The sequence below is a fragment of the Pristiophorus japonicus genome, chromosome 9 (assembly GCF_044704955.1).
Source record: "Pristiophorus japonicus isolate sPriJap1 chromosome 9, sPriJap1.hap1, whole genome shotgun sequence".
Classification (NCBI taxonomy): domain Eukaryota; kingdom Metazoa; phylum Chordata; class Chondrichthyes; family Pristiophoridae; genus Pristiophorus; species Pristiophorus japonicus.
Window position 1 is genome coordinate 21,766,976 of NC_091985.1, and position 24,587 is coordinate 21,791,562.

The following is a 24,587-nucleotide window of genomic DNA, read 5'->3' on the forward strand; positions in this document are numbered from 1 at the left end:
CCAAGACTTCCAGGAGTTAGTGGGGATGTCACACTTTATCAGGGAGGCTTTAAGGCTGTCCTTGTAACGTTTCCTCTGCCTGCCTTTGGCTTATTTGCCGTGGACGAGTTCCGAGTAGAGCGCTTGCTTTGGGAGTCTCGTGTCTGGCATGCGGCAGAGCTGATCAAGTGTGGTCAGTGCTTCAATGCTGGGGATGTTGGCCTTGATGAGGACGCTAATGTTTGTGCGTCTGTCCTCCCAGGGAATTTGCAGGATCTTACGGAGAAATTGCTGGTGGTATTTCTCCAGCGACTTGAGGTGTCTACTGTACATGGCCCACGTCTCTGAGCCATACAGGAGGGCGGGTATTACTACGGCTTTGTAGACCATGAGCTTGGTGACAGTTTTGAGGGACTGGTCTTCAAACACTCTTTTCCTCAGGCGGCCGAAGGCTGCACTGGCACAGTGGAGGCGGTGTTGGATCTCATCATCAATGTCTGCTCTTGTTGATAGGAGGCTCCAGAGATAGGGGAAGTGATCCACGTTGTCCAGGGCCACGCCGTGGATCTTGATGTTTGGGGGGCAGTGCTGTGCGACGAGGACAGGCTGGTGGAAGACCTTTGTCTTACTAATGTTTAGCGTAAGGCCCATGCTTTCATACGCCTCAGTAAATACGTCGACTATGTCCTGGAGTTCAGCCTCTGTGTGTGCATAGATGCAGGCGTCGTCCACGTACTGTAGCTCGACGACAGAGGTTGGAGTGGTCTTGGACCTGGCCTGGAGACGGCGAAGGTTGAACAGCTTCCCATTGGTTCTGTAGTTTAGCTCCACTTCAGCAGGGAGCTTATCAACTGTGAGGTGGAGCATGGCAGCGAGGAAGATTGAGAAGAGGGTTGGGTCGATGACGCAGCCCTGCTTGACCCCAGTCCGGACATGAATTGGATCTGTGATGGATCCACTGGTAAGGATCACGGCCTGCATGTCGTCGATGAGCAGGCGGTGTATGGTGACGTACTTTTGGGGGCATCCGAAACGGAGGAGGCCGCTCCATAGACCCTCGTGGTTGACAGTGTCGAAGGCCTTTGTAAGGTCGAAGAAGGCCATGTATAAGGGCTGGCGCTGTTCCCTACAATTTCCTGCCGCTGTCGCGCTGCAAAGATCATGTCCGTTGTGCCCCGGAGAGGACGAAATCCGCACTGCGACTCCGGGAGAAGCTCCTCGGCCACGGGGAGAAGACGTTTGAGGAGGACTCTAATGACGACTTTCCCAGTGGTTGATAGCAGGGAGATTCCTCTGTAGTTGCCGCAGTCGGACTTGTCCCCTTTTTTAAAGATGGACACGATCACTGCATCTCTAAAATCACCCGGCATGCTCGCCTCCCTCCAGATGCGAGAGATGAGGTCGTGCATTCGCGCCAGTAGTGCCTCTCCGCCATACTTCAGTGCCTCAGCAGGGATTCCATCCGCTCCCGTAGCCTTGTTGTTTTTTAGCTGTCTTTTGATCTTTTCTACCTCGTGCAGTGTTGGGGTCTCAGTGAGGTGGTGGCGGGTAGCATGCTGTGGGATGGAGTCGAGAACACTCGAGTCAAAGGCAGAGTCTCGTTTGAGGAGATCTTCGAAGTGTTTCTTCCAGCGGGCCCTGACTGTCTCGGTGTCCTTGATGAGTGTTTCCCTGTTCTTGGCCAGGAGTAGGGTGGGGCCTTGGGAGTTTGGTCCGTATGTGGCCTTGACTGTAATGAAGAATCCTCCCACTTCATGGCTGTCGGCCAGCTGCTGTATCTCCTGTGCTTTTTCCATCCACCACCTGTTCTTTAGGTCCAGGGTTTTTTGCTGGACCTTAGCCTTTAGCCGTCTGCAATGCTGCTTTGCTGCTCCCGAGTTGGGTTGCTAGTTAAGGCTCATAAATGCCCTGCGCTTGCAGTCTATTAGTTCTTGAATCTCCTGATCATTCTCATCAAACCAGTCCTGGTGTTTCCTGGTTGAGTGACCGAGCATCTCCTTGCAGACACTGGTTATGGAGGCCTGGAGAGCAGACCAAGAGCTGTGGGCATTCTGCATCTCAGGGTCATCAAGGCACGCCAGTGTTTCCTACATTACAATAGTGACTACACTTTGAAAGAACTTCATCGGCTGTAAAGTGTTCTGGGACATCCAAAAGGTCGTGAAAGGTGCTATATAAATGCAAATCTTTCTTTCTTTCTAAAATCACAGCCCAAACCAGAGGTATCTAGAAGGTGCCAAGTTCAACCCCTGGTCAGTGCAGAGTTAGCTGAACCCAACTGGAGCAGAAGTGAGAAAGCTATGTTTGACTGTAGTGCCCCGAGGTTAGAGGAAGAGAAAAATCATCCAAGTTTCCCATCACTGAGTAGTGGTTCTTGCTGGAGGTGTAAAAGCTTAATGAGGACACTAGTATATGATGTTCTCATCCATTAGATAGCTTGCCAAAACTCACTGTCAATACTCACATATGCATAATGGCCACTTGGGTAAGGTAAAGCAGGGTGACTTGCAGGAGAAAACTTCCCTGCTTTTTTTTCCCCTTTTTAGTTTTCTTTCAATTTTCTTCTGACTTCATTTCAATCACATTCAAACTTAGGACAATAGACTTTTGTAAGAAACAAAACATTTTCTGTGGGAAGAAATTAATTCTTTAGCTCTTTGTTAATATGTAATGGCAAATTAACACTCTGCAGAATGTATGGATGATGTAATGTGCAATCTGTAAATATGCTTTTGCTGACTGTCTAGGTTTCAGAAGACTATGGTGAATCATAATCAATCCATCATACAGCTGGAAAGCTTCAGTTAGAAAAACCGTTGAGACCTTTAAAAAAAGCACAAAAACTATTTAGAAGCGGTATGAGCAAATGCAACTCTATTAATTTAAGTCTATATAAGTTTGAAGATAGCGGCAAAATCTCTGGTGTAAATACTTAATTATAGGACAGAGACAAGAGAGTCTTTTTGCAGAAGGAATCCTTTATCACGGCCAACATAACACTCTAGGTCAGAGTTGTCGGGTGAAAGTACGTCTGAGGTTTTAATGATCACTTAGATTTTGGAAACTCCAAGCACCACAAACTACATATTTTAACCAGGGTATAATTTGACCATGACAAATGTATAATTAACACCCACAAATGGCAATGAACAGAGGAATGAGATGACACTAAAGGGTTAAAACACCAACAGCTGGGAGTCTGTAAACAACCTTTGGCAAAGTTCTAGAATTCTGGTGCCGAGCAATGAAATTTTAAGTAAAGATACATTTAACTTTTAAAACTTTCAGGCAAGTGTATAATACTTTATATTTTATCCTGAGATATTTGCTACACAAGGTAAACTGTGTTCTGAATTCTAATCAGCAATTTCTTTGCAAAGTACTTTCGGGTCCTAAATAACCTTTTAAGAAGGAAGTATGCTTATTTTGAATCTGTTCATAGTACCATCCACACAATGGTAAGGTGTTTCTAGCACTGTCTTTCAGGACAAACAGGAAAGAAAAGATGCACCCAACCCCAACAATGTAATACCCCTACCAACCTACCTGACTGTAAACCCGGCAAGATGCTTGTAGATTCACCATATACGATGTAAATGGGGTCACTTTAAAAGAATGAAAAGCTGTTGCATTCGAGCTACCCTGCTGGCTCACTTTGAGTAAGATTGTAGGAATCAGTCTCAGTATACAGGCTACAGCGATTAATCAATTCATGGAATGCGGGAGATCCTACCTGCAGATAAAGGAGACTGAATATGGATGTTTCAACCATGGTTTGTCAGGCTTTGGGGGACCATTTGGAAAGAATAGAAACCGACTTCCAGATCTACAGGATCTAATGAGTACCATCAGATCTATCTTCCTGCTGATCAGTGGAAATTCCTTCCACAGAGCCAGCTAATGGCAGACCTTGCAACTATAATGTGACGGCTGACAAAGCAAAGGTGAATGCTTACTATTGCTGATATTTTCATTCCCAACTGCAAAATATTTCCTTATTCCTCTTGTGAATAATGCAACATGCTTATATCAAAACTAGTCTTCAATAATTGAAATGTCTGCTCTTTTTTTAACCGTTGCCAATGGTGTTCAATTTTGACAAAAATATGTATTTCATAAAACATAACAGATTGCATAGAGTCGACAAATACTATAATTTTACCTTATTCTTTAGATGATATCCTAAACTAGTATATTAAATTACAGCTTATGACTCAATGAATACCAGTCAGAATTTTGTATGCCATTGCATTTCTCCTCTGTAATTCCAGAAATTAATACCTATACCTGTAGTAGTAATAAAAACAAGACAATTGGTAATGCTTCTTACTGGTTCTGTCTCATTGATAGAACTTGGTTCACTACAAACGTTGGCGACAGTCACATAGGCAATCATAAAAAGCTGGTTTGATATATATTGCTGTTTTTGATTCTGTCTTTTAATTTTGCATCGCTCAATCATAGATCATACAATCATACAGCATAGAAGGAGGTCATTGGCCCATCGTGCTAAAGACAATGGCCCAGATTTTGCGATCAGCGGCAAAGGAATGACGATCCCCATTCACCTCGCTGACAGCTATGACAACGTTTTTGTGGGCTTTTGAGTGGATATTTGCTCTAATCCGGCGTCTGATCCAGCGCAGTGCCCTCTACAGGGGATCTGTGGCATCTGTGAACAGGCCAAGCAACAGCATGTCTCTTCAACCAATCAGATTGAAGTATCCTCAATGAGACATGCAGAGTCTAAACCAGGAATTATAAAGCTGGAAGTATAAAATAGATTTAAATCATGTACAGAAAGGGAAATAAAGATTGGGAAAGACAGATGGGATTCAGAGAGGGAGATAAAAGAGACAGATAGAAAAAGTAATACATATATATATATAAATATTTTTAAATCTCCAACATTTACTCACTTCTGAAGGAAGGAATGAGACTTCTCACTTGTAAAATTACATTTTCAGGATGAAAGAGGATGTTTGGCAGTAACTATGGGCCCAAGTTCTGGCCTCAGTTGCTCCTGATTTTTTGGAGCAACTGGTGTAGAACGGAGTATCTTAGAAATTCAAATTCTCGGCATTTAGTTTGCTCCAGTTCTAGTCAGTTAGAACAGTTTCACTTTGGAACAGAATTTTTTTTCAAAAGGGGGCGGGTCCGGCCACACGCCTGTTTTCAAAGTTTCGGCAGTGAAAACTTACTCCAAACTAACTTAGAATGGAGTAAGTGAAGATTTTTGTACGCTCGAAAAAACCTTGTCTACACTTTAGAAAATCAGGCGTAGGTTACAAATCAGGCATAGGGAATGGGGGGGCGCGGTTTAAAGAGAAGTTTACAAACATTAAATACTTCAGTTTTACAAATAAAGAGCCATCATCAATAATAAATGATAAATACATCAATAAATCAACCAATAAATCAATCAAAAAAAATTAATAAATAATTTTTTTTTAAAAATCAGTAAATAAAACATTTTCTACTGACCGACTGCAGCACCGGGAGCCCTCCAACAGCGTGCTGGGATGTTCCCCCCCCCCCCCCCCCCCCCAGTGTGTCTCTGTCAGTGTCTCTATCTCTCTGTCTGTCTGTGTGTGTCTCTCACTCTCTGTCTGTCAGTGTCTGTGTTTCTGACAGCGAGGGGAGGGGGGGGCAGGGGGAGGGGGAAGAGGTGGGGGGGCAGGGGGAGGGGGTGGAGGGGAGGGACGGGGGCAGGGGGAGGGGAGGGAGGGAGGCAGAGGGGGAGGGAGGGAAGGGGATGGATGGGAGAAAAGGGGGAGTGATGGGAGAGAAGAGGGGGAGGAGAAGGGGAAGGTGGGGAGGAGAAGGGGAAGGGGGGGAGGAGAAGAAGGGGAAGGGGGGAGAAGGAGAAGGGGAAAGAGAAGGGGGGGAGAAGGGAAGGAGAGGGGTGGGGAGAAGGGGAAGGAGAGGGGGGGGAGAAGGGGAAGGAGAGGGGGAGAAGGGGAAGGAGAGGGGGGAGAAGGGGAAGGAGAGGGGGGAGAAGGGGAAGGAGGGGGGGAAGAAGGGGAAGGAGAGGGGGGGAGAAGGGGAAGGAGACGGGGGAGAAGGGGAAGGAGAGGGGGGGAGAAGGGGAAGGAGAAGGGGGGGAAAGGGGAAGGGGGAGAAGGGGAAGGAGGGGGGGAAAGGAAAGGAGAAGGGGAGAAAGGAGAAGGGGGAAAGGAGAGGGGGGAAAAGAGAAGGGAGGGAAAGGAGAAGGGGGGAAAGGAGAAGGGGGGGGTGGTAAGGAGAAGGGTGGGGGAAAGGAGAGGAGGGGGAAGGAGAAGGGGAGAAAGGCGAAAGGAGGGGGGGGAAGGAGAAAGGGGGGGAAGGAGAAGGGGGGGAAGGAGAAGGGGGGAAGGAGAATGGGGGGAAGGAGAGGGGGGGAAGGAGAAGGGGGGGAAGGAGAATGGGGGTGAAGGAGAAGGGGGGGAAGGAGAAGGGGGAGGGAGGCTGAACGGACCGGGCCCAGCCAGGCCCAAGACTTCGGGCAGGGCCCGTACCCAGCACCAGATTTACAGGTAGGTGGCGTTGGGTCGGGTCGGGTGCGGAGTCCGGGGTCGGGAGCGCGGGTCGGGTCGGGTCCGGGGGAGGGGGGGGGGCGGGGTGGGTCGGGAGCACGGGTCGGGTCGGGGTGGTGGTGGAAGGGAGGTCGGTTCGGGTCGGGGTGGGGGGGGAGGGAGAGGGAGGTCAGGTCGGGTGGGGGAGGGGGGGGAGCGCGGGTCCGGTCCGGTCCGGGGGCGGGAGTCGGGTCGGGGTCGGGTCGGGGTCGGGTTCGGTCCGGGGGCGGGCGGCGGGGGGAAGCGGGAGTCGTATCGGGTTGGGAGGAAGCAGGAGTTGGGCGTGGGAGGAGCCTTATGCACGCAGCCCCAGTGAGGCCATTCGGCCAGGGCTAGGGAATGCGTGCTCCTGGCCCCTCCCACACAGTTTTGGGCGCCTGGAGCTACTGCACATGCGCGCCCACTGTAGCACGCATGTGCAGAGGTCCCGGCACTGTTTTCAGCGCAGGGACCTGGCTCCGCCCCCTACAGCTCGTGCTGAGCCGCGCCCGACTCCAGAGGACCAGCAGGGAGCAGGAGAATACGTAAGTTTTTTTTAGGCGCACTTTGTGGTGCGAAAAACGGGCGTCCAGGTCGGGGCTGCGCGGTTCTGGGCACGGCCCGAAACTTGGGCCCTATAACTTACCATGCCGTTAATAATTCACACTCCTGAATGTACCAGTCCTAACTTTTTCTGGCATCTTTAGTGGGGAACGAATGGGCAAGTACTTCAATTTCATGCCATTAAAATTGATTTCAGTGCCGAATCTATCGGTGAGGACTGTTACAGCGCACCCTGTGGAGAAGTGGGTTATCTCTGACAGCACTTCCGGAGTTCCGCATTTAAATGCACCGGTGTGAATGCGGAAAGTTGCTCTCTGATTAACTCTGTTATAATGGTGAGTGCTGTTAGCCTCACCATTATTATCTATTCAAAATCTGAGCTTATGTGAGTATAATAAGTGCCTCCTCCCGAATTTGTACAACTTTATGTATTCCTCCTGTAGCTATGCATTAAATTCATCCATAAAATGAAGAAATATCTTTAGCACAACAATTGTGGAATTCCCAACTGAAAGGCATTACCATTATTTAACATAGGTCCCTGAGAGTGAACTCAGGATAACACAAAATCTAGGCAATGCCGTCTTTCAGATGAGACATTAAACCGAGGCCCCATCTGCCCTCTTAGGTGGACATAACAATCCCATGGCACTACTCGAAGAAGAGCAGAGGAGTTCTCCCCTGGTCAATTCGCTTAATCCTCAACCAACATCACTAAAAAATAGATTCGCTGATCATTATCACATTGCTATCTCCGGGTGTTTGCTGTGTGAAAATAGGCTGCTGTGTTTCCTACATTACAAGAGTGCCTACACATCAAAAGTATTTAATTGGTTGTAAAGCTGTGCGCCAGTGCAGCCTTTGGCCGCCTGAGGAAAAGAGTGTTCGAAGACCAGGCCCACAAATCTACCACCAAGCTCATGGTCTACAAGGCAGTAGTAATACCCACCCTCCTGTATGGATCAGAGGCATGGACGACTTACAGAAGACACATCAAGTCACTGGAGATATATCACCAACGATGTCTCCGCAAGATCCTGCAAATCCCCTGGGAGGACAGACGCACCAACATCAGTGTCCTCGCCCAGGCTAACATCCCCAGCATTGAAGCACTAACCACACTCGATCAGCTTCACTGGGCAGGCCACTTAGTTTGCATGCCAGACACGAGACTTCCTAAGCAACTGCTCTATGCGGAACTCCTTCATGGCAAACGAGTCAAAGGTGGGCAGCGGAAACGTTACAAGGTCACCCTCAAAGCCTCCTTGGTGAAGTGCGACATCACCACTGACGCCTGGGAGTCCCTGGCCGAAGACCGCCCTAGGTGGAGAAAGTGCATCCGGGAGGGCGTTGAGCTCTTCGAATCTCAACGCTGCGAGCGTGAAGAGGTCAGGCGCAGGCAGCGGAAGGAGCGTGCGGCAAATCAGTGCCACCCCGATCCTTGCCCCGATGAATATCTGTCCCACCTGTGACAGGGTCTGTGGCTCTCGTGTTGGACTGTTCAGCCACCAAAGAACTCACTTTAGGAGTGGGAGAAAGTCTTCCTCGATTCCGTGGGTCTGCCTATGATAATGGCTGTTTCCGGGAGCTTGCTGTGTGCAAATAGGCTGCTGTGTTTCCTACATTACAAGAGTGCCTACACATCAAAAGTATTTAATTGGCTGTTAAGCGCTTTGGGACGTCCTGAGGTTGTGAAAGGCGCTATATAAAATGGAAGTCTTTCTGTTTTTGTTGATTCCTCATTTAGCAAACAATCCATCACAATGGGGTACAAAAATTAAGCCTGTGTGTCAACAGGCACTTATTCAAGCTCAAATTAATTTCTCTTAAAATTTACATGTCTATGTTGATTGGTTTGTGCCAAACTATAAGGGAATATTATGACTTTCTAGAAACTTGGCAGTAATTCTGTCTGCTGTTCTAAGATTAGTGCTGCACCCAAGGGATTGAGAAAATCAAGGCCAAAGCTTAACTACTTTAGAGGGGAAAAAAATTGTACCATTTTGCAGCAATTGTTTTCAACCAGCTACCTCTGGTGCCTGAAAGCACCCATTCCGTAATTTCAGGAACATTTCCATTTGCATGATCTGCCAAATATTGCAATGTTTAACTACCTGTTGAAAGAAAAAAAGATGACTGCATTTGATGCTTGAAAAATTATACCAGGATGTTGCTCTGAGGTAATAATTTTCTTAAGATTCCTTTAAAAAATATATTCACTTCACTCTGCCCCACATCTTTGGTGATCCAGGATATAGTGCTCTGTAGGAGATCATGATGGACATATATATGAGAAAACAAAATCACTTAATCCAACTTACAGCAAAGACCAGGAACAATCACCACCCACGTAAAGCAAAGTTCTCAGCCTTAAAGAAAAATTAATTGTGAGGAAATTCATAGCGTTATGAACTGACTCAAAAATAAGAAATGATATTGGGCTAGAATTTGCACTTACAGCGTCACTGCCCGACTCTTCGCAGTATTCCGGTGGTTGCGTCTTTACAACCGCTGGAATACCGCTAAGGTCCGTTCCCCCGATCGTTACCACCTGTCTGAGGTCGACGGTGGCAATCTGGCTGGAGCGGGCAGTAGCGTTGCTCTCCTGGCGGCGGCAATCTTATTTCCTGTATAAAAGTTTGTGCGCCCCTAGCAACGAGCCTCTCCTCTTCTCTGCGCATGCGCAGACATTTTCCCGCGATATCGGGGGTCAATGGTGACCCTGCGCATGCACAGAGCAGAGGAGACTTCGAGAGGAGAGAGAGCAGTTTGTGAAAAGGCAGAGGGAGATATCATTTGCAGTGTCAATATAAAGAAATATTAAATATAAATTAAAGTATACTAACAAATAAATAATACATTATATATACAGCAATTAATAAATAGAAATATATCATTTACATGATTTATAAATATCAGTAAATATAAACGATGCAAGGAGAAGAGATGGAGGCGAAGAGAGAGCTAGGTGGGAGGAGGAGGGCCATGAGCTTTTCGGAGGAGGCGCAGGAATCATTGGTGCACGAAGTGGAGGCTCGTTGGGAGCAATTGACCTGGGATGGGCACGGAGAATCTGCCTCAATCGTTTATCAGAGAATCTGGCAAGAGATCGCAGAGGCGGTGTCATTTGCCGCACCCGTCAGGCGGGGGGCAAACCAGTGCCGCAAGCGGTGGAACGATATCGTTGGGTCGGCGAGAGTAAGTAATAACTTTTATCACGCACTCACTAATTACTCTTAATGTAGTGCCATGTTTTATTATGTTGTAAAGTTTGGTGTCACGCGTTATTCCCCATCATTGATCTCAATGTGCTAGTCTTCTGTGCTTTAATGTGTTTATTATGCACCACTTGCGTCCTAATGGTACATAAATGGTACATAATGGTCCACTCACTGAGGAAAGGACGGGGATGGTTAATTGTCGATGTCTATCTATGTGTTCTGTAATAGTCGCTGTGAAATTAGTTTACACATAGCTTTTGTCACCTTTGCAGAAAAAATTAGCCAGCAATAGAGCGGAGCTTTGCAAGATGGGCGGCGGTCTACTGAAGATGGTTGAACTATCCGACCTGGAGGAGTGCGCTGCAGCCCTGATGGGCGCCCTTGATCGTACCGCCACGCGTGTTGGTGCTGAACCGGTGCTCGTGGAGGGTAAGTCCTGCATAACCCCCAGGCTGTACTGCGGTTATCTAATTCCATATTTTGTCAATATAATGTAGAATGTAATGTAATGCTGGGAACATGAAATGTTGTTAGTTCTGACGTGAACTTTTAGCTGATCACACTCTGCCACTTGGAAAGCAACATACTGTTTGGGATTTCAAGTTTTTGTTATGTCATGCAGTTTCTGTCTATTCTGCTTATGATAGTTTCATGTAATGATTCTTGGTAATATATGATGCAGTGGTGTTGCTCCTCTACATAAGCCTGCGCAATGTGAAGTGTATTCATGTCACCTCTGACCCCTCCCCTTCCCTTCCCTCCCCTCCCTGCTCTCCCCTGCCACTAACCATTAATATTTTGTTATGTATGTAACTATGTAATACTTGCCACCAGAGGACGCAACTGTTGCAGTCCTAATAATCACCTGCACACATGTGTAGGGCCAGTATAAAAGGTTGGCTGCCATGTTGTTTAGGCACTCTGGAGTTGTAATAAAGAAGACTAAGGTCACATTAAGTTTAGCTCACAGTACTCAGCCTCGTGGAGTTCTTCTATACACAACAATTGGCGACAAGTAACAGAATACGAATCTTCACGCAACCATGGCTGCCGTTGGAATATTAGAGAAATTCATAGAGGGTGATGACTGGGGAGCCTTCGTCGAGGGTCTCAACCAGTACTTCGTGGCCAAGGAGCTGGAAGGAGACACTAACGTGGCCAAGCGCAGGGCAGTCCTCCTCACTGTCTGTGGACCTAAAATATACAGCCTCATCAAGAATCTGCTCGCACCGACAAAACCAATGGAGAAGGAATATACAGAGTTGTGCATGCTGGTTCGGGACCACCTCAAGCTGAAAGGGAGTATCCTCATGGCCAGACATCATTTTTACACGCACCATCGCTCCGGGGGCCAGGACATGGTGGATTATGTCGCTGACCTGAGATGCCTCGCGGGACCTTGCGATTTTGGAGCTGCATTGGGGGCAAATGCTGCGGGACTTTTTCGTGCTGGGCATCAGCCACGAGGTCATTCTTTGAAAGCTGCTGGCTGCCGAAATCCTTGACCTGAGCAGGGCCATCGCGATCGCCCAGGCATGCATGGCCACGGACGATAACAACAAACAGATATCTTCTCAACGTCGAAGCTCACCGGCAAGTACTGTGCATAAAATGACGTCACTAGCAGGCCGAACTGCATATGGCAGGGCCTATACGTCTGTGGCTGCAAGACCTATGATGACGCAGAGTCCGCCATCGGGGGTGAATGTGAATCCATTAGCATCGTGTTGCCGCTGCGGGGTTAATTATTGGGCCCATCAATGTCGATTCAAGCACCACGTGTGCAAAAGCTGCGCTACGATGGGGCACCTCCAGCGAATGTGCAAATGTGCTGTGACATACCACGTGGCAGAGAATGATGGATCCGGCACGGATCACGCAGCACAGGTAGCTCAACCTGAGGAAGAAGTGTATGGGATACATACCTTCACCACCAAGAGCCCTTCTAAAATGCTGAAAGTCAAATTAAATGGAGTTCCAGTATCCATGGAGTTGGACACGGGTGCGAGTCAGTCAATAATGAGCCAGAAGGCTTTCGAGAAACTGTGGGTCAATAAAGCACAAAGGCCCAAACTGAGCCCGATTAATGCAAAGCTGCATACTTACACCAAAGAACTCATAACAGTCATTGGAAGTGTGGCAGTGAAGGTATCATATGACGGAGCTGTGCATGACCTATCATTGTGGATTGTTCCAGGCAATGGCCCAACACTGTTTGGCAGAAGCTGGCTAGAAAAGATTAGATGAAATTGGAACGACAACGACGTCAAAGCACTATCTTCAGTGGATGATGCCTCGTGTGCTCAAGTGCTGAGCAAGTTTCCCTTGCTATTTGAACCAGGCATCGGCAACTTCACAGGCGCAAAGATACAGATCCATCTAGGCCCTGATGCACGGCCCGTCCATCACAAGGCTCGGGCGGTTCCGTACATGATGAGGGAGAAAGTCGAGATTGAACTGGACAGACTCCAACGCGAAAGAATCATATCGCCAGTCGAGTTCAACAAGTGGGCCAGTTCCATTGTTCCGGTGTTGAAAAGTGATGGCATGGTCAGAATCTGCAGAGACTACAAGGTAACGATTAATCGAATCTCACTACAGGACCAGTACTCGCTGCCCAAGACGGATGACCTGCTCGTAACATTCGCGGGGAGGGAAGTCGTTCACCAAGTTGGACCTAACCTCCGCCTACATGACACAGGAGCTGGCTGAATCTTCGAAAAAACTGACGTGCATCAACACACACAAAGGGCTGTTTATATACCACAGGTGCCCTTTTGGGATTCGCTCGACTGCATGCATTTTCCAGAGAAACATGGGGAGTTTTCTGAAATCTGTTCCGCGCATCGTTGTGTTTCAAGACAACATCATGATCACTGATCATGACACCATTGAACACCTACACAACCTGGAAGAGGTTCTAGTCGCCTAGACAGAGTGGGACTCAGGCTGAAACGCTCCAAGTGTGTTTTCCTGGCACCAGAAGTCGAATTTTTGGGGAGAAAGATTGCAGCAGACGACATCAGGCCCACGCACTCAAAGACAGAGGCCATCAAGAATGCACCCAGACCACAGATTATGACGGAGCTGCGTTCGTTCCTGGGATTCCTCAACTATTTTGGTAACTTTCTACCTGTTTGAGCACATTGTTAGAGCCTTTGCACATGTTACTACGTAAGGGTGACGACTGGGTTTGGGGCAAATCTTAAGACACAGCCTTTGAGAAGGCCAGGAACCTGCTATGTTCAAATCAGTTACTTGTGCACTATAACCCATGTAAATGTTTAGTGCTAGCTTGTGACGCCTCATTGTACGGAGTTGGCTGTGTGTTACAGCAAGCCAATGTATCGGGCAACCTCCAACCGGTTGCATACGCATCTAGAAGTCTGTCTAAGACTGAGAGAGCCTATAGTATGGTCGATAAAGAGGCGTTAGCACGTGTATATGGGGTTAAGAAAATGCACCAATACCTATTTGGACTTCGGTTTGAGCTTGAAACTGACTACAAGCCGCTCATTTCACAGTTTTCAGAGAGCAAAGGTATAAATACCAATGCTATGTCCCGCATCCAAAGATGGGCACTAACATTATCTACTTATGACTATGTTATCCTCCACAGACCAGGCACTGAAAACTGCCGACGCTCTCAGCCGGCTACCATTACCCACCACTGGGGTTGAAATGGTGCAGCCCGCAGACCTGCTACTGGTCACGGATGCTTTTGAGAGCGAGGGGTCACCCATCACAGCTCACCAGATCAGGACCTGGACCAGCCGGGATCCTGTGCTATCATTAGTAAAGAGTTGCGTCCTAAATGGGAACTGGTTGGCCGTTCCCAGGGAAATGCAAGATGAAAATAAGCCGTTTCACCGACGTAAAAATGAAATGTCCATCCAGTCGGATCGTCTCTTATGTGGTAATCGCGTGGTTTTGCCAATAAAAGGCAGGGAAACGTTTATACGCGACCTACACAGTACCCACCCAAGCATTGTCAGGATGAAGGTGTTATGTATGGAGAAAGAATCTGACTGAACACTGTGAGCTCAAAGTAAAATGTGACCGTAGTCTTTGTTTGCAGGTCTCCAGAGTGCCTTTCCAACTTGTGAGGCCCCCTTAAATACCTGTGCTCCCAAGGGATTATGGGATCCCTTGGGACTCCAGGGAATGAGCCCTCTGGTGGTTGTACAGAGTAAATACAAGTTTACATATATAACAACATTCCCCCGCCAAAAGTCAATCGTGTAACTATTTATAATGTGAGTCGATCTGGGGCCCTTCTTGCCCTAGTTGATTATCTCGGTGTGAAAGCTGGTATTGTTGAATCATTTGTTGGGCCCTCGCTGGGCTACTGTGCAGCTGGCCTTGCTGGGCTGCTTGGTGTGTTGGGTCCTGTTGGGCTGCTGTGGATGATGGGTTCTGCTTCGTGGTCAGCCGTGGTGCCGGTTGCCACTGGTGTGTATGTTGGGGGATCAAAAATGTAGGGTCCTAGGTGGGTTGCTCTGGATAGTCCGTGAATCTGAGTTTGATTAGGTCCAAGTGTTTCCGGTGAATGAGTCCATTAGAAAGTTTGACCCAAAACACCCTGCTCCCCTCTTTGGCCACTTGGGACCTTGTCCATAATTCAACACTAATACAGGATCATTGATTTCAATCTCGCGTGACACATTTGCGCTATCATGGTATGCAGTTTGTTGAAGTTGCCTGCTCTCTACCTGTTCATGTAGATCAGGGTGAACGAACGAGAGCCTTGTCTTAAGTGCTCTTTTCATGAGCAGTTCAGCAGCTATGATCTCAGTGAGCGAATGGGGTCCTGTACGGCAGTTAAGCAGGACTCGGGATAGGCGAGTCTACAGCGAGCTTTCAGTTACCCTCTCCAAGCCTTGCTTGATGGTTTGCACTGCTCTCTCTGCCTGACCATTGGACGCTGGTTTAAACGGGGCAGATGTGACATGTTTGATCCCGTTACAGGTCATGAATTCTTTGAACTCAGCACTGGTAAAACATAGTCCGTTGTCACTCACCAGGACATCTGGTAGGCTGTGTGTGGCAAACATGGCCCGCAGGCTTTCAGTAATGGCAGTGGACGTGCTAGCCGACATTATCTCACATTCAATCCACTTGGAGTATGCATCTACTACCACAAGGAACATTTTATCCAAGAACGAGCCTGCATAGTCGACGTGTACCCTAGACCATGGTTTGGAGGGCCAAGACCATAAACTTAGCGGCGCCTGGGTACATTGCTTAACTGCGAGCATGTATTACATCTGTGAACGCAGGACTCTAAGTCCGCATCGATACTGGGCCACCACACGTCATCTGGCTATCGCTTTCATCATTACGATGCCTGGGTTGATACTGTGAAGGTCATTAATGAAGGTGTCTCTGCCCTTCTTGGGAACCACTACACGATTGCCCCACAGGAGGCAGTCTGCCTGTATGGACATTTCATCTCTGCGCCGCTGGAACGGCTTTATCTTTTCCTGCATTTCCACTGAGACACTGGATCAGCTCCCGTGAAGCACACGGCTTTTGACTAGGGATAATAAGGGGTCCTGGCTTGTCCAGGTTTTGATCTGCCGGGCAGTGACGGGTGATTGCTCACTCTCAAATGCTTCCGTAACCATGGCTAAATCTGCAGCCTGCGCCATTTCCACCCCCGTGGTGGGCAATAGCAGCCTACTGAGAGCATCGGCGCAGTTTTCTGTGCCTGGCCTGCGGTGGATGGCGTAGTTGTATGCGGACAATGTGAGCGCCCATCTCTGGATGTGGGCTGATGCGTTGGTATTTATCCCTTTACTCTCGGAAAACAGGGATATGAGTGACTTATGGTCAGTTTCCAATTCGAATTTTAGCTCAAACAGGTACAGATGCATTTTCTTAACCCCATAGACACTCGCTTTTTCAATCATGCTATAGGCTCTCTTAGCCTTAGACAGAGTCCTGGATGTATAAGCAACCGGTTGCAGTTTCCCGAAATCATTAGCTTGTTGCAATATGCCGACACCATATGATGACGCCATCACATGCTAGTACCAAACGCTTACATGGATCATACAACACAAGTAATTTGTTTGAGCATAACAATTTTCTTGCTTTTACAAAGACATTTTCTTGGCTTTTGCCCCAAACCCATTCGTCCCCTTTTCGTAGTAAGACATAATAAGAACATAAGAACATAAGAATTAGGAACAGGAGTAGGCCATCTAGCCCCTCGAGCTTGCTCCACCATTCAACAAGATCATGGCTGATCTGGCCGTGGACTCAGCTCCACTTACCCACTCGTTCCCCATTAACCTTAATTACTTTATTGGTTAAAAATCTATCCATCTGTGATTTGAATACATTCAATGAGCTAGCCTCAACTGCTTCCTTGGGCAGAGAATTCCACAGATTCACAACCCTCTGGGAGAAGAAATTCCTTCTCAACTCGGTTTTAAATTGGCTCCTCCGTATTTTGAGGCTGTGCTCCCGAGTTCTAGTCTCCCCGACCAGTGGAAACAACCTCTCTGCCTCTATCTTGTCCATCTCTTTCATTATTTTAAATGTTTCTATACGATCACCCCTCATCCTTCTGAACTCCGAGTAAAGACCCAGTCTACTCAATTTACCCTCATCTCCGGAATCAGCCTAGTGAATCGTCTCTGTACCCCCTCCAAAGCTAGTATATCCTTCCTTAAGTAAAGTGACCAAAACTGCACGCAGTACTCCAGGTGCGGCCTCACCAATACCCTGTACAGTTGCAGCAGGACCTCCCTGCTTTTGTACTCCATCCCTCTCGCAATGAAGGCCAACATTCCATTCGTCTTCCTGATTACCTGCTGCACCTGCAAACTAACTTTTTCGGATTCATGCACAAGGATCCCCTATCGACTCTGGATCAGTTCCTATGGACTGGAGGGTAGCTAGTGTAACACCACTTTTTAAAAAAGGAGGAAGAGAAAACAGGTAATTATAGACCGGTTAGCCTGACATCAGTAGCGGGGAAAATGTTGCAATCTATTATTAAGGATGAAATAGCAACGCATTTGGAAAGTGGTGACAGGATCGGTCCAAGTCAGCATGGATTTATGAAAGGGAAATCATGCTTGACCAATCTTCTGGAATTTTTTGAGGATGTAACTCGTAGAGTGGACAAGGGAGAACTAGTGGATGTGGTGTATTTGGACTTTCAAAAGGCCTTTGACAAGGTACCACATAGAGATTGGTACACAAGATCAGGCACATGGTATTGGGGTAATGTACTGGCGTGGATAGAGAATTGGTTGGCAGGCAGGAAGCAGAGAGTCGGGATAAATGGGTCCTTTTCGGAATGGGAGGCAGTAACTAGTGGAGTACCGCAGGGTTCAGTGCTGGGACCCCAGCTCTTCACAATATACATTAATGATTTGGATGAAGAAATTGAGTGTAATATCTCCAAGTTTGCAGATGACACTAAACTGGGTGGCGGTGTGAGCTGGTCTTACCGCAGGAGAAGGGTCCACAGCCAGATAGGGAATGGAAGACCAGCAGGAAGAGCAGTGCAAGGAAGGTAGTGCAGGGGTCCCCTGGGGTCATCCCCCTGCAAAACATATACACTGCTTTGAGTACTGTTGGGAGGGATGACTCATCAGGGTTGGCAGCAGCAGCCAAGTTCATGGCACCGTGGCTGGCTCTGTTGCACAGGAGGGCAGGAAAAAGAGTGGGAGAGCGATAGTGATAGGGGATTCAATTGTGAGGGGAATAGATAGGCGTTTCTGCGGCCGCAACCGAGACTCCAGGATGGTATGTTGCCTCCCTGGTGCAAGGGTCAAGGATGTCTCGGAGCGGGTGCAGGGCATTCTAAAAAGGGAGGGAGAACAGCCAGTTGTCGTGGTGCACATTGGTACCAACGACATAGGTAAAAAAGGGATGAGGTCCTACAAAACGAATTTAAGGAGCTAGGAGCTAAATTAAAAAGTAGGACCTCAAAAGTAGTAATCTTGGGATTTCTACCAGTGCCATGTGCTAGTCAGAGTAGGAATCGCAGGATAGCGCAGATGAATACGTGGCTTGAGCAGTGGTGCAGCAGGGACGGATTCAAATTCCTGGGGCATTGGAACCGTTTCTGGGGGAGGTGGGACCAGTATAAACCGGACGGTCTGCACCTGGGCAGGACCGGAATCAATGTCCTAGGGGGAGTGTTTGCTAGTGCTGTTGGGGAGGAGTTAAACTAATATGGCAGGGGGATGGGAACCAATGCAGGGAGACGGAGGGAAACAAAAGCAAAAGACAGAAAGGAGATGAAGAAAAGTGGAGGGCAGAGAAACCCAAGGCAAAGAACAAAAAGGGCCACTGTACAACAAAATTATAAAAGGACAAAGGGTGTTAAAAAAACAAGCCTGAAGGATTTGTGCCTTAATGCAAGGAGTATCCGTAATAAGGTGGATGAATTAACTGTGCAAATAGATGTTAACAAATATGATGTGATCGGGATTACGGAGAGGTGGCTCCAGAATGATCAGGGCTGGGAACTCAACATCCAGGGGTATTCAACATTCAGGAAGGATAGAATAAAAGGAAAAGGATGTGGGGTAGCATTGCTGGTTAAAGAGGAGATTAATGCAATAGTTAGGAAGGACATTAGCTTGGATGATGTGGAATCTATATGGGTAGAGCTGCAGAACACCAAAGAGCAAAAAACATTAGTGGGAGTTGTGTACAGACCTCCAAACAGTAGTCATGATGTTGGGGAGGGCATCAAACAGGAAATTAGGGGCGCATGCAATAAAGGTGCAGCAGTTATAATGGGTGACTTTAATATGCACATAGATTGGGCTAGCCAAACTGGAAGCAATACAGTGGAGGAGGATTTCCTGGAGTGCATAAGGGATGGTTTTCTCGACCAATATGTCGAGGAACCAACTAGGGGGGAGGCCATCTTAGACTGGGTGTTGTGTAATGAGAGAGGATTAATTAGCAATCTCATTGTGCGAGGCCCCTTGGGGAAGAGTGACAATAATATGGTGGAATTCTGCATTAGGATGGAGAATGAAACAGTTAATTCAGAGACCATGGTCCAGAACTTAAAGAAGGGTAACTTTGAAGGTATGAGGCGTGAATTAGCTAGGATAGATTGGCGAATGATACTTAAGGGGTTGATTGTGAATGGGCAATGGCAGACATTTAGAGACCGCATGGATGAAATACAACAATTGTACATTCCTGTCTGGCGTAAAAATAAAAAAGGGAAGGTGGCTCAACCGTGGCTATCAAGGGAAATCAGGGATAGTATTAAAGCCAAGGAAGTGGCATACAAATTGGCCAGAAATAGCAGCGAACCCGGGGACTGGGAGAAATTTAGAACTCAGCAGAGGAGGACAAAGGGTTTGATTAGGGCAGGGAAAATGGAGTACGAGAAGAAGCTTGCAGGGAACATTAAGACGGATTGTAAAAGTTTCTATAGATATGTAAAGAGAAAAAGGTTAGTAAAGACAAACGTAGGTCCCCTGCAGTCAGAATCAGGGGCAGTCATAACGGGGAACAAAGAAATGGCAGACGAATTGAACAGGTACTTTGGTTCAGTATTCACTAAGGAGGACACAAACAACCTTCCGGATATAAAAGGGGTCAGAGGGTCTAGTAAGGAGGAGGAAATGAGGGAAATCCTTATTAGTCAGGAAATTGTGTTGGGGAAATTGATGGGATTGAAGGCCGATAAATCCCCAGGGCCTGGTGGACTGCATCCCAGAGTACTTAAGGAGGTGGCCTTGGAAATAGCGGATGCATTGCCAGTCATTTTCCAACATTCCATTGACTCTGGATCAGTTCCTATCGAGTGGAGGGTAGCCAATGTAACCCCACTTTTTAAAAAAGGAGGGAGAGAGAAAACAGGGAATTATATACCGGTCAGCCTGACCTCAGTAGTGGGTAAAATGATGGAATCAATTATTAAGGATGCCATAACAGCGCATTTGGAAAGAGGTGACATGATAGGTCCAAGTCAGCATGGATTTGTGAAAGGGAAATCATGCTTGACAAATCTTCTGGAATTTTTTGAGGATGTTTCCAGTAGAGTGGACAAGGGAGAACCAGTTGATGTGGTATATTTGGACTTTCAGAAGGCTTTCGACAAGGTCCCACACAAGAGATTAATGTGCAAAGTTAAAGCACATGGGATTGGGGGTAGTGTGCTGACATGGATTGAGAACTGGTTGTCAGACAGGAAGCAAAGAGTAGGAGTAAATGGGTACTTTTCAGAATGGCAGGCAGTGACTAGTGGGGTACCGCAAGGTTCTGTGCTGAGGCCTCAGCTGTTTACACTGTACATTAATGATTTAGACGAGGGGATTAAATGTAGTATCTCCAAATTTGCAGATGACACTAAGTTGGGTGGCAGTGTGAGCTGCGAGGAGGATGCTATGAGGCTGCAGAGTGACTTGGATAGGTTAGGTGAGTGGGCAAATGCATGGCAGATGAAGTATAATGTGGACAAATGTGAGGTTATCCACTTTGGTGGTAAAAACAGAGAGACAGACTATTATCTGAATGGTGACAGATTAGGAAAAGGAGAGGTGCAACGAGACCTGGGTGTCACGGTACATCAGTCATTGAAGGTTGGCATGCAGGTACAGCAGGCGGTTAAGAAAGCAAATGGCATGTTGGCCTTCATAGCGAGGGGATTTGAGTACAGGGGCAGGGAGGTGTTGCTACAGTTGTACAGGGCCTTGGTGAGGCCACACCTGGAGTATTGTGTACAGTTTTGGGCTCCTAACCTGAGGAAGGACATTCTTGCTATTGAGGGAGTACAGCGAAGGTTCACCAGACTGATTCCCGGGATGGTGGGACTGACCTATCAAGAAAGACTGGATCAACTGGGCTTGTATTTACTGGAGTTCAGAAGAATGAGAGGGGACCTCATAGAAACGTTTAAAATTCTGACGGGTTCAGACAGGTTAGATGCAGGAAGAATGTTCCCAATGTTGGGGAAGTCCAGAACCAGGGGTCACAGTCTAAGGATAAGAGGTAAGCCATTTAGGACCGAGATGAGGAGAAACTTCTTCACCCAGAGTGGTGAACCTGTGGAATTCTCTACCACAGAAAGTTGTTGAGGCCAATTCACTAAATATATTCAAAAGGGAGTTAGATGAAGTCCTTACTACTCGGGGGATCAAGGGTATGGCCAGAAAGCAGGAAGGGGGTACTGAAGTTGCATGTTCAGCCATGAACTCATTGAATGGCAGTGCAGGCTAGAAGGGCCGAATGGCCTGCTCCTGCACCTATTTTTCTATGTTTCTACATGAGGAGAATGCTAAGAGGCTGCAGGGTGATTTGGACAGGTTAGGAGAGTGGGCAAATACATGGCAGATGCAGTATAATGTGGATAAATGTGAGGTTATCCACTTTGGTGGCAAAAACACGAAGGCAGAATATTATCTGAATCGTGACAGATTAGGAAAAGGGGATGTGCAATGAGACCTGGATGTCATGGTTCATCAGTCATTGAAAGTTGGCATGCAGGTACAGCAGGCAGTGAAGAAGGCAAATGGCATGTTGGCCATCATAGCTAGGAGATTTGAGTATAGGAGCAGGGAGGTGTTACTGCAATTATACAGGGCCTTGGTGAGGCCTCACCTGGTATATTGTGTTCAGTTTTGGTCTCCTAATCTGAGGAAGGAAGTCCAGAACCAGGGGACACAGTCTTCGGATAAGGGGTAGGTAATTTAGGGCTGAGATGAGGAGAAACTTCTTCACTTAAAGAATTGTTAACCTGTGGAATTCCCTGCCGCAGAGAGTCGTTGATGCCAGTTCATTGGATATATTCAAGAGGGAGTTAGATATGGCCCTTACGGCTAAAGGGATCAAGGGGTATGGAGAGAAAGCGGGAAAGGGGTACTGAGGTGAATGATCAGCCATGATCATATTGAATGGTGGTGCAGGATCGAAGGGCCGAATGGCCTACTCTTGCACCTATTTTCTATGTTTCTATGTTTACATATATAACAGAAGGCAATTGCCAGGTTGCATGTTTGGTGGCCTGGCATTGACTCGGACTTGGAGTGATGCGTGCATCAGTGCAACACTTGCTCGCAACTGAGCAATGCACCAAAGGAGGCTCCACTGAGTCTGTGGTCATGGCCCTACAAACCGTGGTCCAGGATCCATGTAGATTTTGCCAGCCCCTTTCTAGGAAAGATGTTTTTAGTAGTTGTGGATGCTTACTCCAAATGGATTAAATGCGGAATCATGTCATCCAGCACGTCCACAGACAGCTTTGAAAGCCTCCAGGACATGTTCGCCACCCATGGCTTGCCCGACGTTCTTGTCAGCGACAATGGACCGTGTTTCACCAGCTCGGAATTCAACGAGTTATGACCCGCTATGGCATCAAGCATGTCAGGTCTGCTCTGTTTAAGCCCACGTCTAACGGAGCGGGCAGTCCAAACAATCAAGCAGAGCATGAAACGCGTGACGGACAGCCCTCTGCAGACCCCCTTGTCTCGCATTCTGCTTAGTTACCGGACGCGACCCCATTCGCTCACCGGGGTTTCCCCCAGCAGAATTGTTAATGAAGAGAGCCCTCAAAACCAGGCTCTCTCTAGTCCACCCGGATCTTAATGATCACGTGGCAACCCGGCGACACCGGCAGAACATGTACTATGATCGCGCGGCTGTTTCATGTGACATTGATGATAACGACTCTGTGGTTGTCCTCAATTATGGTCATGGTCCCAAGTGGGTTGCTGGCACACTTTTGGCCAAGGAAGGGAATAGCTTGTTTATAATCAAATTGTTAAATGGCCAAACATGCAGAATGCATTTAGATCAGACCAAATTACAATTTACTGACAACCAGGAACAACTTGAAGAGGACATCACCATCGACAATCCACCAACACACACCCAATCAGCAATCGACTTCGCTGTCAATCACGAGGATGAACCCACCGTTCCTGACAGTCCGGTCAGACCAGCCGTGTGCAGTGCAGCAATGGTCCAACCAACTCACACACGCCAGGGTTTGAACTTAGATGATCAACCAGGGAGCGAAGGGCTCCCGATCATCTCAACTTGTAAATAACTTGTACCAAAGCCTTTGGCGGGGGGGTGCGGGGGGAGTGATGTTATGTATGTAACTATGTAATACTTGCCACCAGAGGGCGCGACTGTTGGAGTCCTAATGGTCACCGGCACACACGTGCAGGGCCAGCATAAAAGGTTGTCTGCCATGTTGTTTAGGCACTCTGGAGTTGTAATAAAGACAACTAAGGTTAGCTCACAGTACTCAGCCTCGTGGAGTTCTTCTATACATAACAATTATGTTTTACAGTTGCACAGGAGGAGCCGCTTGCACCAAACGGCCCTCCCAGAGAGGACTTAGCTAAGGAAGAGACAGTGGAAGAGACGGTGGAAGAGGAAGCCACTCCCCAAACTTTTGTGATGGTGGTGGTGGAGGTGGAGGTGGGGATTTGAAGGGCCCTTTCTACCTGCGGCCACCGGTTCCTCGTTGGAATCCAACTTTCCTGGATTCCAGTCCGAGGAAGCGGGATCAAGTGGTATGCACCGGTGCACACCGGCCGCCATGCTGAATCCGCGGCGGCTGATCTGGAAAGACTGGAACGCTACAAGACAGGCAGATGCGAACCTGGACATGGTGGGACTGTCATGGGCGAGCATTGACGTGAGTCGAGAGCTCCTCCAGGCCATTGCTAGGTTGTCCACCAACATCGCTGCTTTACCAGCCCGTCAATCAGAGGACATGGCTGAGCTGATTGCAGCAGTGAGAGAGAATATCCAGTCCATCAATGCCATGCGGCAATCGATGGTCCTGGGGTATGGCACTGCACCCCAAGGTGCACCTGATTGTCGGGAGGAAGTACATTCTTCCGACTTTGAAGATGGGTCCTCAACGCCCCCAGCTTCTCCAGATCCCCCACACATAATGCTGCCACTGTCATCGCACCCCCCCCCTTCAGCAGCTGCGTTCGAGGTGCTCTGCTGCACGACATCCTGGTCCCGATGTGGGTAGGGCCAGGAGTATTGAGAGTGGGAGGAGGGGGACAGGGCCAAGGGTCGGGGGGGGATCGGGAGGAAAGGCATTGGGAAAGGTGGCCGCAGGTAGAATCCTTGGAGGGTAGGAGGTAGGGGAGGTGTTGTTTTTACTGATTGTTGCTGTTGCTATTGATATAATGTTTGGTTTGTAAAAATTTCATTGAAAAATAATTCTTTATTATTTTATTTATTTTATTTAATTTAAACTTGTTAAATTTCAAATTTCAACATTTAAAAAAAAAATTATTCAACTGAACCATTCTTGTGCAGTGTCTCATTC

General features: G+C 47.7%; 2 protein-coding genes across 9 annotated transcripts in view; one reads left to right on the forward strand and one right to left on the reverse strand.

Moving 5' to 3' along the window:
- The window catches only part of wdr27 (WD repeat domain 27), an 838,472-nt gene that overhangs the window by 315,295 nt on the left and 498,590 nt on the right, over positions 1–24,587 (reverse strand). The gene's annotated exons all lie outside the window — the stretch shown is intronic.
- On the forward strand, positions 9,840–24,260 carry LOC139272579 (myb-related transcription factor, partner of profilin-like). The gene is made up of 3 exons (XM_070888648.1): positions 9,840–10,274; positions 10,570–10,726; positions 23,586–24,260. The coding sequence occupies exons 1-3, from the start codon at positions 10,008–10,010 to the stop codon at positions 23,726–23,728; spliced, it is 567 nt and encodes a 188-aa protein (XP_070744749.1). The 5' UTR covers positions 9,840–10,007; the 3' UTR covers positions 23,729–24,260.

What these genes read in the sequence shown, in the direction of transcription:
- LOC139272579 (XM_070888648.1), top strand. Translation starts at nt 10,008, where the DNA reads ATGCAAGGAGAAGAGATGGAGGCGAAGAGAGAGCTAGGTGGGAGGAGG. An exon ending in ATATCGTTGGGTCGGCGAGA is followed by an intron (nt 10,275 to 10,569) that starts GTAAGTAATAAC and finishes TCACCTTTGCAG; the next exon opens with AAAAAATTAGCCAGCAATAG. An exon ending in TGAACCGGTGCTCGTGGAGG is followed by an intron (nt 10,727 to 23,585) that starts GTAAGTCCTGCA and finishes TATGTTTTACAG; the next exon opens with TTGCACAGGAGGAGCCGCTT.